At 52.8% G+C, this 14,534-nt stretch overlaps 1 protein-coding gene across 1 annotated transcript; it reads right to left on the reverse strand.

Moving 5' to 3' along the window:
• Positions 1-3,574: 3,574 nt before the first annotated feature.
• LOC128332671 (uncharacterized) lies at positions 3,575-13,506 on the reverse strand. The gene is made up of 19 exons (XM_053267255.1): positions 13,257-13,506; positions 12,870-12,933; positions 11,724-11,809; positions 11,328-11,400; positions 10,283-10,368; positions 9,870-9,948; positions 9,382-9,473; positions 8,789-8,858; positions 8,319-8,488; positions 7,802-7,924; positions 7,563-7,683; positions 7,336-7,473; positions 6,821-6,994; positions 6,496-6,645; positions 6,152-6,271; positions 5,942-6,050; positions 5,561-5,623; positions 5,102-5,293; positions 3,575-4,807 (listed from the first exon to the last, which is right to left on the reverse strand). The coding sequence occupies exons 1-18, from the start codon at positions 13,295-13,297 to the stop codon at positions 5,109-5,111; spliced, it is 1,944 nt and encodes a 647-aa protein (XP_053123230.1). The 5' UTR covers positions 13,298-13,506; the 3' UTR covers positions 3,575-4,807; positions 5,102-5,108.
• Positions 13,507-14,534: the final 1,028 nt, after the last annotated feature.

The following is a 14,534-nucleotide window of genomic DNA, read 5'->3' on the forward strand; positions in this document are numbered from 1 at the left end:
GAAACAAAGAAGATTGACTCACCACAGGAGGTACCTGAGGAGTCAAAGCAGGGTTCATAGAGTAGAGGCAAGCAGGGACAGGTGAGGAGACCCTGACTAGCTCCCTCTGATCCTAATGCCCCTAGTTGCCATTAGGTTAGTTGGTGCAAAAGGTCGATGCACTGGAACTCCATCTCCAACACGTATAGACAATAGTGAGCTAAGCAGACCAATGGTCCGGCTTGGTATAAGACAGCTTCCTATGTTCCTATATACAACTCCCATAGAATCACAGGATCATAGAATGTCAGAGTTGGAAGGTACCTTAGAGTTCTTCAGTCCCCTACTCCGTGCAGGAAACTGCTACAGCAGCTCTGACAGATGCCTGTCCAGCCTCTGTTTGAAAACCTCCAGCAAAGGAAAGCCTACCACTGCATGAGGGAGACTGCTTCGCTGTCGAACAGCTCTTACAATTAAGAAATTCTTCCTAATGCCTAGCCTAAATCTGCTTCCTTGCCATTTCAACCCATGGATTCTAGTAGCCCAGCCCTAAGGAGCAACAGAGAACCAGTCTGTTCCTTCTTCTATAAGGCCATGGTGGCCAGGGATGTTGTAGTTCAGTATCATCTGGAGACCCAAATATGAGGACCCCTGACCTTCGAATGATGAGTTAGTGTTCTAGCATACAGTCGAGATGTGCAACGAAACCAGACCACACCCTTGTGCAGCAACTATAATGTGCCAAGGGAAGGCAGGTAGTTTGCGTAAGAGAAAACACACTCAGAATTTATCATTTCTACAGTCCTTTTTAGTGCTTCACAATGGATATCACATTGCTCCTCTTCCGTTTCTGTTGTGAAATGTCATGATGCATCTCTTGAACTCCTCCCTCCTCCTTCCATGATCTTCTGGGTATTTGAAGACCATCTTTCCAGGCCTTCACAACTCTGGTCCTGCCCCCAGTAGAAACATAGGAAGTTGCCTTATACCAAGTCAGACCCTGGGTCCGCCTGGCTCAGAACTTTCTGGCACAATATTGTCTATTCTGACTGGAAGCAGCTCTCCAAGGTCACAGGCAGCTTTTCTCTGTTGCCCCCGAGGACTGGATTAGAAATTGGATTAAAAATTCCATGGGGTGAAATTGCAAGGAAGCAGATTTAGGAGACGACAGGGATCAAACCTGGGACCTTCTGCGAGCAAAGCAGATGCAATTCCAGCTCCGTGATTTCCAGCTCTCTGCTCTTAATTGATCGGGGTGGGGTGGGGGCCAGTTCTCTCCTGCGTCTGCTTCCCTCTTCACTGTTCTAGCTATGTTTCTCAGGAAGACGGTTCCCAGAAGCAGTTTAACCCAGGCTGCTCGTCTGCAGCGCAGGCATCCCTATGGCTCACAGTGCTGCTGGCCCGCCTAACCCCACTTTGAAGCCTGGCCTTTAGACAAAGTTTAGGGTGCGAGCGTGCCCTTTACCCCGGCACTGGGATCAGATGGGTGCTCGGGCTGCTTGTTGCCTGAGTGCACACAGAGATGGGTGCCTAGAGCGCCCGTCTCAGAGGAGAGGAGAGCTGGTCTTGTGGTAGCAAGCGTTTCTTCCCCCCTTAGCTGAGCAGTGTCTGCCTTGGTTTCATTTGAATGGGAGATTAGATGTGTGAGCACTATAAGAGATTCCCCATCAGGGGATGGAGCCGCTCTGGGAAGAGGATCGAGGTTCCAGGTTCCCCCCCTGGCAGCATCTCCAAGATAGGACTGAGAGAGATTCCTGCCTGCAACCTTGGAGAAGCTGCTGCCAGTCTGTGTAGGCAATACTGAGCTAGATGGACCAATGGTCTGACTGGCAGCTTCGTATGTTCCTATCCCCCAATGCACCACGCTCAACACACTATGCATTGTGGGATATCCAAAGGTTGGGATGTGTCATCCCAGCCTCCAAAGATCCACACTGCTGGGAGCAGTGAGGATCATGTGAGCGCATGGTAGTATACCTGAAGAAAAGCAGAAGAATCATCTGGGGGGGAAATTAGTTGGACTCTGCCTACCCCACTGCCCGCCCTCCGCATCCCAGGACTATCATGTGAATAGCCTCAGGGTCTTACTCCCAGTCAGCTCTAATTCCAGCTTTAGCGCCAACTTTAAACTCTTCCTCCAGCTTTCACTAACTTTCTGCTGCAGGCGAGCCTCCTTTTATTCTCTCCCCCCCCTCCAATTTTCCGAAACTAACCGATTTAAAATTGACTGCATGTTATGCTTTAAAAGAAAATTATTACAAAATGATGTATAGATGGTATATGACACCCCAAAAATTGGCATTAATGTATAAAAATGTATCAAACAAATGTTGGAAGTGTGGACAGTCTGAAGGCACTTTTTTTCCTATGTGGTGGAGCTGTGGGAAGGCTAAAGCATATTGGGAGATGATATATAATGAGTTAAAGAAAATATTTAAAATGACATTTCCTAAGAGGCCAGAATCCTTCCTGCTGGGAATAATAGAAGGTGCAATTTCTACAACTAATTCAACGCTTTTTATGTACACTTCGACGGCGGCTAGAATGATATATGCACAGAAATGGAAGAGTAATGAAGTGCCTTCAAAAGAAGATTGGCTGATAAAATTTTTGGAATATGCGGAGATGGCAAAAGTTACAACACTAATAAGAGACCAAAATTTGGAATGCTTCAAAGAAGGTTGGAAACCATTCTTGTTGTATCTAAAGAACTATTTTCCTACTATGGACTTTACAGCAGGGTTCGAAATTTAGTAAAAAAAACCTGCAGGTTGGATAAATTAGCTATGTTTGTAAGGATTTAAATTTATGTTTTGAACTATTATTATAGCAAGGGTGAACTTTATAGCTGATGATTCACGAAGAGATGCGTGCGGGAAGTCCACCTTTGTCTATTCGTAATAAATGACATATTAATATTGTTAAAAATAATAAAAATTGAATTTGGGGAAAAAACCAAACCAACCAATCAAAATTAATACAAGCTCCCCCCATTAAAAAAACAAAACCAAACCAATCCAATCCAACCCTCTCCTCCCTCCAAAAACCAAACAGCAGGACTCTTTCCCCAACCAGACCAAACTGTCAAACGGGAGCTGTGAACTCTTGATCCCTGCCAGCTTCTTATTACAGAGCACAGGAAGGAAGCAAATATGCATTCAAAACAGAAATGTGAAGAGCACAAGAGGAGGTCAAGGCCTTGTTCCTGCACAAATGGCATTTCATACTTGGCAGGACTTTTTAATCACTGGAATGGAATCACATGTCATATTTGGCTGTATTGGAGGCAGTCAGTGATGGTTTGTAAGCTTGCCAGGCCTTGCCAAGGCTGTGCTTTCCGGGCACTCGATTGGAAGGTGCAGCTTGCTCCCAGGATCCTGTGCTCAGCAAACCTCATTGGCGGCAAACCTCAAGTGGGCTCCTCTGGAGTGATCCAAGCCAATTGTCTGAGTGAGTGCTTCCAAGCAAGAGGCATTTGCATGGACCTGTAGCAGTGTAGCAGCGTCTCCCTCAGCCAAGAGGTGAGCTTGGGAGTCTGTGGGCACAAACGCTCCAAGGGAGACGAGAAGAAAAGAGGAACTCAGACACGACGGTATGTTTTGAACAAAAGGGGCAACTTTATTAATATACTTAAATAGGTTACAAGTCGTCACTTAACTTTCTAACTAAAGGAAACAAAACAGGACAGAATGGAGTAGGCAAAAAAACTTTCCATCTTGGCCAATCTGTTGGAAAGCCAAAAATTCCTACTCGGCCCCCAACAGGGCGACCAGCAAAGCCCATTCTGTCCCTGGGAGGGAGGGGGAGGGAGGGAGGGAGGGAAGGGAGGAAGCCCAGGGTCACACGGAACAAGGGAATAGCAGGGCAAACAAAATTGGGGGGAGTCCCAGCCAGCCCCCACCCACCCCACCGCTCCTTGCAGGCATGTTCACGTGGTCTCCTCTTCTGGGGCGGATCGACTCCTCCAGCCTCCCAGCAGCAGCACATGCCTGCAAGAAGCACAAAGCAGCGTCAGTGGGGTTGCCCTGCTCCTCCTCCCTTTCCACTCCGGCAGCCCAGCAAGCGGGGATCGGGCAGTGGGGTGGGGGTTGATGGGGGGGCAAGCCAGAGAATTCGGGCTCCCCACTGTGCAGCCACAGCATGGAGCAGGAGGGAGAGGAGGATTCTCTGGCCTGCCACCGGGCAGCACCAGGGGGCGCTACTGGGGCTGCAGGGGGCCCCCAGAGTCTCCCAGGCTCCTCTGCTGCTGCACCGGTTTGGGAGGAAGGAGGAGGGAGCGGAGGGGGGAGTGAGGCGTGGCTGCGGGAGTGGAGGGGGGGGGAGGAGCACACCCTCGGCAGGGGAGGGGGCGGATGCCTGGATGGGGCTTCCCCTGCCAGGGGAAGCCAGGCCGCTGGGGAAGGGGAGAAAGGTGGAAGGAGGAGGGGGTGCTCCCTGGCCAGCTGGTGGGAATGGAGGGAGGCAGTGACCGTGCCCTCCTGCTGGGGCCACACAGCCTCCCCGGACCCAAGGGAAGCCCAAGAATGGTTCCAAAGGGCCACTTGGGGGCAGGGTGGTCCTGTAGCCTCCTCCCACAGCCTGCCAGCAGAAGCAAGGGGAGGGGCTTCTGCACCCCAGAGGCGGGGCTTCCTTGGGCCAGGGGAGTGGAGCCTGCTTCCCCCTCACTCCTCAGACAGAACTGCACTTCCCTGCTGGATGTCTTCTTGTGGACAGATCTTGTGTCCACGCGGTTGGAGGAGGTCTTCTGGGAGGCCCCTGCGCTGCACGGTCTTTCCTGAACCTCCCTTCAGCTGCTGATCTTCAAGGGAAGAGCACGGGGCTGTTGTTCCTGGAAAAAGAGAAGGACATTGGTTCAGAGATGGGGGGTCTTCTCACACTCTCCCCCATGACACCACCAAGCACCAGGGACTCCTGGCAGAATATCCGTGTCCTCATTTCCCAGAGGGAAGAGAGATCTTTCCTCTTTCCCTTTGGCTACTGGTACAACCAGCCACAAGGGCCGAAGATGGCATTCCAACACGAGGGAGGGTTGCCCAGATTCCTGCCCACCCTTCCTGCAGCCCCAGCCCCCTCCCTAACCATCGGGGCCCCTTCAAGTGAAGCCCTGCCTTGGTCTACTCACCAGTCGGTCAGGTGGAGAGATCACCGTACTCTGGCGGGTGTCTCTTCTTCTTACAGCCCGCCCACAAGCGCCGAACGGCAGCCCGCAGCCCGTGCCGGGAGTGGAGGGAAAAGGCCTTCTTCACGATCTTCTCTGTCTTGCAGGCAACTCTCCCGACCTCGGGGTCATGGTCGCCAAGCAAGCTCTCCAGCGCTGGAGGGATGAAGGAGAAGGTTCAGAAATGGCATGAAGAGATCACCCCACCCTTGGCCAAGCCCCACCATTTCCACACCAAGAGGGCGCAAGTCCTGACTCTTTCTCCCCTGCACTCTGGGAAAGCCTACTGCTGAGCATCCCTGAGGATGCAAGCGGGACCTTCCATTTGAGGGGACAGGTGGCCCATTCCAGCTCTGTGGTCCCTAAATCTAGGCCTCTCCCCTCACAGAAACTTCCCCTTCCCACCCAGAAACCGGCACTTACCAGCATGGAAGGTCTCTATGTTCCCTTCAGTGAGGATGCTGCCCTTTTTGTGGACCAGGTGACCTAAAAAACAAGGGTGGAAGGAAATGGGACCACAGTTCAGGACACTGTGCATGGACAACCCGATCATTCAGGAGAGGAAGTCCTCCCCTCTCTGCTCCCTCTGGGACTGACAATTTGAGCCATTCCTCCAGGGACTCTTATGTCACCTTGGGTGGAAATTAAGCCAAGAGACCTCGCTAACACGCACTGGGCCAGTCCTCCTGGGGAGGGAACAGCTCCTGCCCCTCCACACCCTTCTGGCAGTGCCTTCCAAGAGAATGAACCTTTGCCCACCAAGACGACCCACTAAGGGAGACCCAAAAGTCTTGTTTCGCTTACCGATCAGCAGGGCAGCCGTTCTCCTCACTGAAGGCTGCTCGCTGTGGAAGAAGCCCAGGATCTTGGTGGCCTCCATCTCCACGGCGTCCTCTGTGCCGAGCTGCCGAATCTGGGATCAAGAGCAAAGACAAATCCCGAGTGAGCAAAGCATCGCCCAAAGGTCCTTGAGCCATTTGAGCCGAGGGATGGACAGGGAGGGCCTGCCCTTACCAGACGCTTGGCGATCTTGTGGAGCAGCTCCTGCAGGCTGTAAGAGTCCCGCACCAGCAGCTTGCCCTCCAGGTGCCATAGGAGGGCTTCCGCCAGGAGGCTCAGATTGTCCTTCGCAGCCTGCCAAAAGAAAGACCGGAATGGGAGTGAAAAATCCTCCCAAGGGATTCCAAGAAACCTCTTAGGGGGCTTCAAGGAGTAGGGCCTGGATAGGCCAAACCACAGCGGGACAGCTCGTGAATTCACCATCCCATGAGGCTAACTCTGGGGTCTGCCACTGGGCAGCTGGACTTGGGGAAGCCTAAACACCTTCGTAGGGGTGGCAGGAAGAAGTGGGCGCTCACCTGTGCTACCTCCAGGTCCTCATCCTCCACATGCATCAGCACCGCGATGAGGGTCGTGATGTTCTCCTCTGTACCCTCATGATGATGGTGGCGGTGCTGCAGGAGATCCAGGTGGGTCCTCATGGCTGCCCTTCGGATCTTAGCCTCCTCCTACAAAGAAGAACAGGGCTTGTTATTAGGGAGGAATTCCTCACCTCCATAATTGATGAAGAGCTTGCATGGGTCTCTAGGGGGTGTCTGGTTTCCCTTCTCCAACCCAGTCGGAACCTGCAGGTTGGCCGGCCCTCATAGAGCCGGGGCGGAGGGCTGGCGTGCAAGTACTCACGTGGTGGAAGAGAGGGCGGCACAGGGCAGCCAGGACAGCATTCACCGTGGCCTGGTGTTCTGATGGACAGTGCCTCAGCCGCTCCATGAAGGCCAGGACCCCCAAAGTGGCATCCAGACTGGAGGTCCTGAGCCCTCCCAGGATCCCAGCACTAAAATCCTGGGGTTTCTTCGCCTAGGGAGGGAAAAGGTGGATCCTTGAGAACACATGCTAGTCTACCCCCTGCTAAATGGACCACATAGCTGTCCATGTTTGATGCCGCTTGGCTTCCATCCAAGAGGGGTGAGAAGGCGGCATTGGAGCACGTGGGGAATCAGGGCTCCCACTGAGAGATGCATTCCCTTAAGGATTTCTCCTTCATCCTGTGGCAAGGGTTCCACAGGCTGAATCCTCCCAACTGGAAAAATCTTCCTGTCACACCTGGGGATGCCTAGGAGCACCAGCCTCAGGAAGGGCTCCCCAAAGAGAGGAGTCTCCATGTCTAGGGATGCTCCATGCCCAGGGATGTCACTCACTGCCTTCAGCTTTCCATAAATGTGGAGAAGACCCCTTTCGCTCAGGTAGCGGATGTTCTGGCTGGGGTGGACTAGCCACGCTACCAGGAGCATCCAGGTCTTCTCTAAGGCAGCAAAGTCTTGGTCTTTCAGGAGCAGCTACAAGAGGGAAAGGAGCAGAAGACCCATCAGCCCCTGGGGCCAAACCCTCCTCTCAGGGAAGCCCACCTGAGGAAAATGCTTCTCACCTCCACAAAGAAGGCCACCTCTGCGAGGGAATGCTCTTCTGGATCTTTATCGAGGCTGAAGAGGGAAGCCAGGTATGCCTTCAGCCTGGCCACTGTGGAGGATGGTGTCTGGAGGAGAGCCCTGCAACACACAAAGGCCCCTGCTGAGTCCTGGGCGGGAGGCCCAGAAAGAGCAGACCTGACCCAAACCACCCCAGCCCCCAGGCCTCCTGAGGAATCTCCTATTCACTCCTACTTACCTCACCAAGAGGGCCACACCCTGGAGGCAGCTCTGCGGAGAGCACAGGGATTCCCAGCAGGTCTTCTCTGGGGTCACCTGTGCCACCCTCTCCAGCAGGGTTCGGACAATCTGCGCGGTCTCCCTGCAGAGAAGAGAAGGTTGCTGTCACCACCATGTCAAGGGTGGAGGCAGTGGACAAGGGAGGGACTCCTTGCGGGGTGGCATAGTATCAAGGGTGGAGGGACTGAGTTGGACCATGGGAGGGAGACCACAGAGGTGAAGTGACTTTATCCACAGCTGGCTTTTTAACACTGCAGATGCATTTTAAGGCTCTCTGCAGAGCCAAGAGGGCTGCAAATTCTGGGCTCTCCTCTGTGTAGCTGAGGCAGGGGACCTCCGTGCCAGAGTCACCCCAACAGGCCAGAAATGCTGCTCACCCATCAGAGTGGGACATGGGAGAAATGACCCTAGCCTGTCCTCCCAGAGTGCTGGAAGGAGGAGTTGCTGGCCCCGCTTTCCCCACCGCCATGACTTACTCAGGAGGCAGGTAATGGCTGTCTCGGTTCCCGACTCCCTCGGTGGTGTTCTGCAGGCCGGTGAGGATCTTGTTGACCAGGCCCACCAGGAGTTCGGGGAACCTTTCCTCCACCTCACTGGCATACTCCACGCTCCGGATGACGTCCCCAATCTTCTTTGTTGCTCTCCCCTGTGAAGAAGAGGAGGGTCAGGCCTCAGCACACAGTCCGAGGGACGGTTATGGGTCAGGAGAATCCCCAGGGCCAGGCCAGTGTCATGGGTGTCTGCACCCACATCTGGGCCTGAAGGGTGCTGCCTCTGGCTCAGGGTGCATGAGGTCAACTGCAAGGGAAAGACATCCACAAGGGGAAAAGGGAAGTCCCCACCTCCCGTCTGAACAGTGACTGCCATCCAAGCCGCCATCCTGTGTAGTGCAGGAAAGGAGGGGCAGAGGGGTGGAGTCAAGTCACCCTTGGTTTGCACCCCTTACCTCTCCCAGATGGACCGAGGAGAACCAATCTGGGGCCAGCTGTCCTCTTCTTTCCTCTTCGCCGATGTTCCTGAGAGAGGAGAGGAGAGAGAAAAGCTTCTCCAAGAACTGTCCTGTTGGAGATGGCAGCCAGCTGAAGAAGAACACGGGCACCCAAAGAGATGCTAAGCAAAGATCTCGCCTCCTTTGGGAGGTGGCTGGCAGGGGAACTTCATCAGGCCAGAGATCTCCCAAGTCCAGCCTTTCGTTCCCCACTGAGAAGCCCTGGGAAGTGTTCAAAGGGGGCATCGAGACAGGAGCCCTCCCCTGCTCCTTCTCCCCAACACCCGCTCATGCCAACAGCATGGGGGTCTCAGAGCTCCCTCTGCTAACAGCCAGCAATAGACTTGCTGGTGTCTCTCTTGCACCGGCTGCCAATAGGCCTTCTTGGGTGAACTCCCCCTCCAGATTTCTCAGGGAGCAGGTAGGAGGAAACATCCCTCTATGGGGCTCAGACATGGGGGATCTGCCCCTGTCCCCTGCATTCTTCTGCTGGCTACGCTAAAAGCCCCCCAGCTCCCTACTGGCTCCTCAGCTGAGACGAGGATACCTACCTGGCCGAACTGGGGGTCAGCGGAGAGTCCCACACCTCGTCCTCGATGCTGCTGATGTCATGCATGGTGTCATCCTCATCCTTCGAGGAGCACTGGGGAGGAGAGAGAAGAGAAACGGGAGTGTTCCGGGGCTTGCATTGACCTTGCGAGGCTTCTGAGAGGAACCAAGCCCAAGGGACGGTTGGGAAGACATCCGGCTCTAAAATAAGACCTGCCTCTTGGTAGAAAAGCCCAGAAGAGCCTTTCACCACATTTTTGCCCCCTTTCCAATGCCTCAGCTGCATTTCCTCCCATCCCACCAATCACAATCCCTCCCATCCTGCAGCATCTAGAACTAGAAACATTCCATGTTCTGTCTCCTGCTGGGGAACAGGGCACTCACACACACACACACACACACACACACACACACACACACACACACACACACAAACAACCTAGAGCCCGTTCACATGAAAAAATGGATGATGAAATGGATCAGTTCTGACCTCCGCGGAGGACGAGTCTTCCACCGTGTAGGTGTTCTTCATCATCTTCTTGATGAGCCACTTCTTTGGCTTCGGGACTCTGAGAGGAGAAAGGAGAGACATGGCATAAGAACAGCAATGCATGCCCTGTGGATCAAGTGAAAGACACGTGTAGCCCAGAACCCAAGAGTGGACAGCCAGATGCCTATTTAGTTGTTTGTGAACCACTTGAGACCTGGTTACATGTGGCATTAAAGTGTGTTTATTCAGAGAGAGAGAGAGAGAGATCTCGAGATTCGGAGGTTCCTTGGCTGTCATGGGTTATAATCTTCAACTGGATTCTCCTCCATGAACATGTCTAATCAACCAAGGTTCCCAGGGAAGGTGATCCGCCTCTATGATCCCTGGAGCGGCCCTTCAGCTGAGAAAGGTACCTGGGGGAACTGGTGGCATAGTCCTCTTCCGACCCCTCTTCCTCCATGCTGGCATGTGGAGTCTCGGCCCCCTGGAAGGAAGAACTCTGTGAAGGAGAGAAGGGGGAGAAATGGTTGCTCTGTCCCTCATATTGAGCTTCCTAGGCTTCAGCAGGGAAAAGGCCAGCCTGGCACCTTCCAGAGGTCATCACCGGGTGAGCTGAACGCAGGAAGTGGGCCGGAAGGGGATCGTCCCGTTCTGGACACAACTCTTCCCGCTTTCCTGATTTTCAACTTTCTTAAAAACCACTTTGGAGCCCAGGCATGCTGGCTGGAGGCGGGCGGGAGAGATGGCAAAAGAGCTCCTCTCTCGTGCCCGCCTTCCTCGCAATGAGGTCGGTTGGGCTGATTTCAGGCCTTCGCGCACTCATGCAAATGGCAGAGGGGAAAGGCATCAACTCCCCCCACCCCAAGACATGCTGCGCTCCCTCACTCAGCTGGGGCCCCGATGGCTCTGGTGACTGGAAAAGACCACTTCCAGTCCACTTCATGCTTTCAGTCGGCTCCTTAGTGAGGACACTAAAGGCACGAGCAAAAACATGCCAAAACTGGGTCTCCTTTCCTCTTTCTTTCCCATTTCTTTCCCCTTTTTCATTTAGTTCATTTCTCATTGGTTTGGTTTAGTTTGCTTATTGTTTTGTATTTTTATTCATTCTTCATTTATTTGTCACTGTTTTTCAATGGTTGCCATTAAAGCAACAGGATGCTCCACCTTTAACTGTGAGATCTCGACCAGAAGTCAAGGCCATAGCCACCATCTCCTTGCGGCCATATTCTTTAATCCTATCACCCCCACCGTGCCACCATTGTGATGCAGTGTTGTTAAGGGCATGGCTGTCCCTTTACCATAGCTTTAAGCAAACAACTGTCAGAAGATGGCCGCCCACCCGGCAGCATCAAAACTGGGGCCATTCCACATGCTCTCTACTCCTGGGCAACACGGGGGACCCACACGCCCAACCCACAGTTCTTCCGAGGGAGGGACTGGATGTTGAGGCTTCCTGACCTCTCCAAGGGATGGCTCTTGGTCAGCGGCGGTGTTTTGCAGCCTCCTCAACACGGTGCTTGGCCTCTGGACGCTAAGAAAAGAAAGAAAGAAGACACATGAGATCAGAACACGAGTGCTTAGAAAGAGCTCTGCTTGATGAGATGAAGGAGGCATGCAGCCCAACACCCTGTTTCCAGGAGTGGACAGCCAGATGCCTGCAGGAAGCCCACGGGCTGGGCATGGAGACACCTGCCTCCATGGAATCAACCCTCCATGCTGCTCGGAGCTTCTCTCCACCCTTGGCTTCTTGCTAAACTAACCACCTCCACCCCCCAAAAAATTGCATGGGCTCCTAAGGAAGGTCCTCTACTTCCATGAGCGATGGAGCTGCCCCTCCAGGTGAGAAAAGAGTACCTCGGGGAACTGACAAAGCTCTCCACGTCCAGCTCCTGATCCCTAGTGTTGTCTTCTGGGATCTTGGCCTCTTGGATGTCAGGACTCTGCATATGAGACAAAGGTTTCCAATGAGTGTACTCACTCTGATCTTCCTAGGGCCTAGGATTCGTAGGGAGTTTTCCCCCTGACATTTTCTTTGAGTTCATTTTTATTTCTTTTAAATTATTTTGATTTTTTTTTTTAAAGAAAAAAAAACCTTATTAAAAAGAAACCATTTGTTCTAATTCTAACTGGTTGGGAGTGCCAGGGCACAGCCACCACATGCTTGTGGCCATTTGGTTTCATCCTATGTCCAACCATGAACCTCCATTGTGATATGATCTACTGTGGTCAGCAAACTGGCCACCATCATTCAAAAGGGCCATCAGAATCAGCTGGCTGCACTCTGGAGCTCTAGTCCAAAGACAGCATGACAGGTAGGTCTGTGAAATCTCTTTCTTTCCCTCCCCAAAACCAGCCATTAACAGAAACATCACTGCATGGGAGCTCCAGAATGGAATGCTAACTGCTGGTTGTCATTTCTTGTCATTTCTTCTGCATTCCTTTCATGGGGAATGGAAACCAAGAGGAACGGGACCCACTGGCATCAATAGTTTGGCCCAGAGAGTCTTCTTGATCCCACCCCTTCATGTCCTCTTCTCTCCTCTCCGCAGGAAACAGGGTTAGCTCAGCCTTTCCAAAGGGAGAGACAAGGTGGGCCCCTGAGTCCGGAGTGAGGGCCATCCCTCCTGCTGTGGGCTGTTTTTACCTGAGGGGACCAGGATTGTCTCTACAGAAATGCCTCTTCAGTCAAGAGACCTGGAGGATCTCTGCCAGGAAGACCCTCTCCTCTCCTGACCCGTCTCAGGGTCTTGGGAGCCGTTTGATGCCTCCAATCCAAAGCACACAAACCCAGAAAGGTGGCCATTGGAAGGAGAGGCAGAGGGTGGCAGAATCCTTCCCTAGCCACGACGTTCCCACTGTAATCCTCTGGCCAACATGCAGCAGCTGGATTTCCTCCCCTTTCAGGATCTGACCCCCCTCTGTCTCCTGACGGTGGAGATGCAATCTCCCCTCACTCCTCCACCAGCCCATCCACAAAAGCGACTGGAATCGTTTCCTCACCTCACAAGACCATTCGGTGTCCACGGTCTGGAGAAACCATCCATCCTCCTCAACCGTGAAGACACTGCAGGAAGAAATACAATGGCCTGAGTACCTCGGAAGAGCCTTGCTGGATCAGACCAAAGATGCATCTGTCCCAGCACTCTGCTTCCAATAGGGGACAGCCATCCGGCAGGCCTCCAGGAAGCTATCCTCTGTGCCCTTCAAGCTAGCGGACATCACCACCACATCTTGGAAGAGTGAATGCTTCTACGCAGGGGCGTAACTACCATGAGGCCGGGGGAGGCCGTCGCCTCGGGGCCCCACTGCCTTGAGGGGCCCCCCAGAGACACCTCCCATGACTCCCCATTGCCCCCTGCCCAGCCCCAAGACCCTTCAGCCCCTTGCCCTGTTTGCCCTCCCTCCTGCTGGTCCTCCTGGTCGGCCATCCAAGCAGCAGGCAAGCTGCTTTTCTCCCGGGCGCCTCTCAGCTGATCGGCGGCTGGGCGGGGCTTCCAGGGAGGCCTCCGTGTAGGCCTCCGTGAAGCCTGAATTCGAGTAGGCTGGCCAGCCCCAGGAAGAAGGCTGGCAGTCAGAGTGGCCACTCCAGTTCTCTGCAGCAGACCCTCTTCTTCCCAGGCCAGACAGCTCAGCCGTGGCCAGGTAGAATGTGGATTCCTTTTGGTGGTCACACCCCGCCCCCCGCCCCCTATATCCAGGTAGGGATCTGCTTGCCATAGGGCTTGGATGGGGGGTGGGGAGACTGAGAAGTCTCTGAATATTTCATGGAAGACTGATTGGAAAATTTGCTGGCTTAAAAAAACCCTCTAAAAAGTCCTATAAGTGGCTTGTTTCATGGCAGGAAATTACAAAAACTTCTGGAACAAATTTATTTATGTATTCATTCATTCATTCATTCATAAATACACTTCAAGTTGTTTTGCAACCCAGGTCTGAGTGAGAACAGACATGAGTGAGAACTGTGACGCATGTGTTGTGCTTTTATATTTTTCCCCCTTAGGGTCAATCTGGCCCACATGTGAATGCAGCACCTCCATTCCAGAGGAGATGTGTCTTAAAGGGCTTTCAAAGCCTCTTGTGAAAAACCTCCTGGAATCAAACTGGACTGAATTGGTTCAGAATTCTGAGAAAACAAACAAACATAGGCTCACCCTGCATGGTTGAAAGTCTCCTTTGCTAATCTGCAGCAAGGGGCCCATTTTAATCATTAGTGTTTCTAGTGTGTTCTAGGCATTAAAAGTAGCACAAATATATAGTATTCAATGTATATCACTATATATTGTGAAGTGTGTGTGTATTCAGTGAAATGTATTTCTTGGCAGCATACATATTTTGAAATATCAGACTTAAATCCTTGGAAGCCTGGGGTGTGTGGAAGCCCTGGACTTTGGGGGGGGGCAATTTAAAATCTCTTCTCAGGGCCCACTCCAACCTTGCTACGCCCCTGAGCGCATTTGGCTCCGTTCTTAGAGCTCTACTTCGAAAACGGAGCACAATGCAGAGAGCTTCATGATTGAAAAGGGAGCTGCATCTGCTGTCCACAGAGCCACCACCGGGTATTACTTGCTGGCAGACTGGAAGTCGCTTAGATGAACTTCAAGCTCAAATCCTTGGTTTTGCAAATACACCACATGAAAAAGGAATTTTTGACTTGGAAATAGTTGT

This window comes from Hemicordylus capensis, chromosome 7 (genome assembly GCF_027244095.1).
Source record: "Hemicordylus capensis ecotype Gifberg chromosome 7, rHemCap1.1.pri, whole genome shotgun sequence".
NCBI lineage: Eukaryota > Metazoa > Chordata > Lepidosauria > Squamata > Cordylidae > Hemicordylus > Hemicordylus capensis.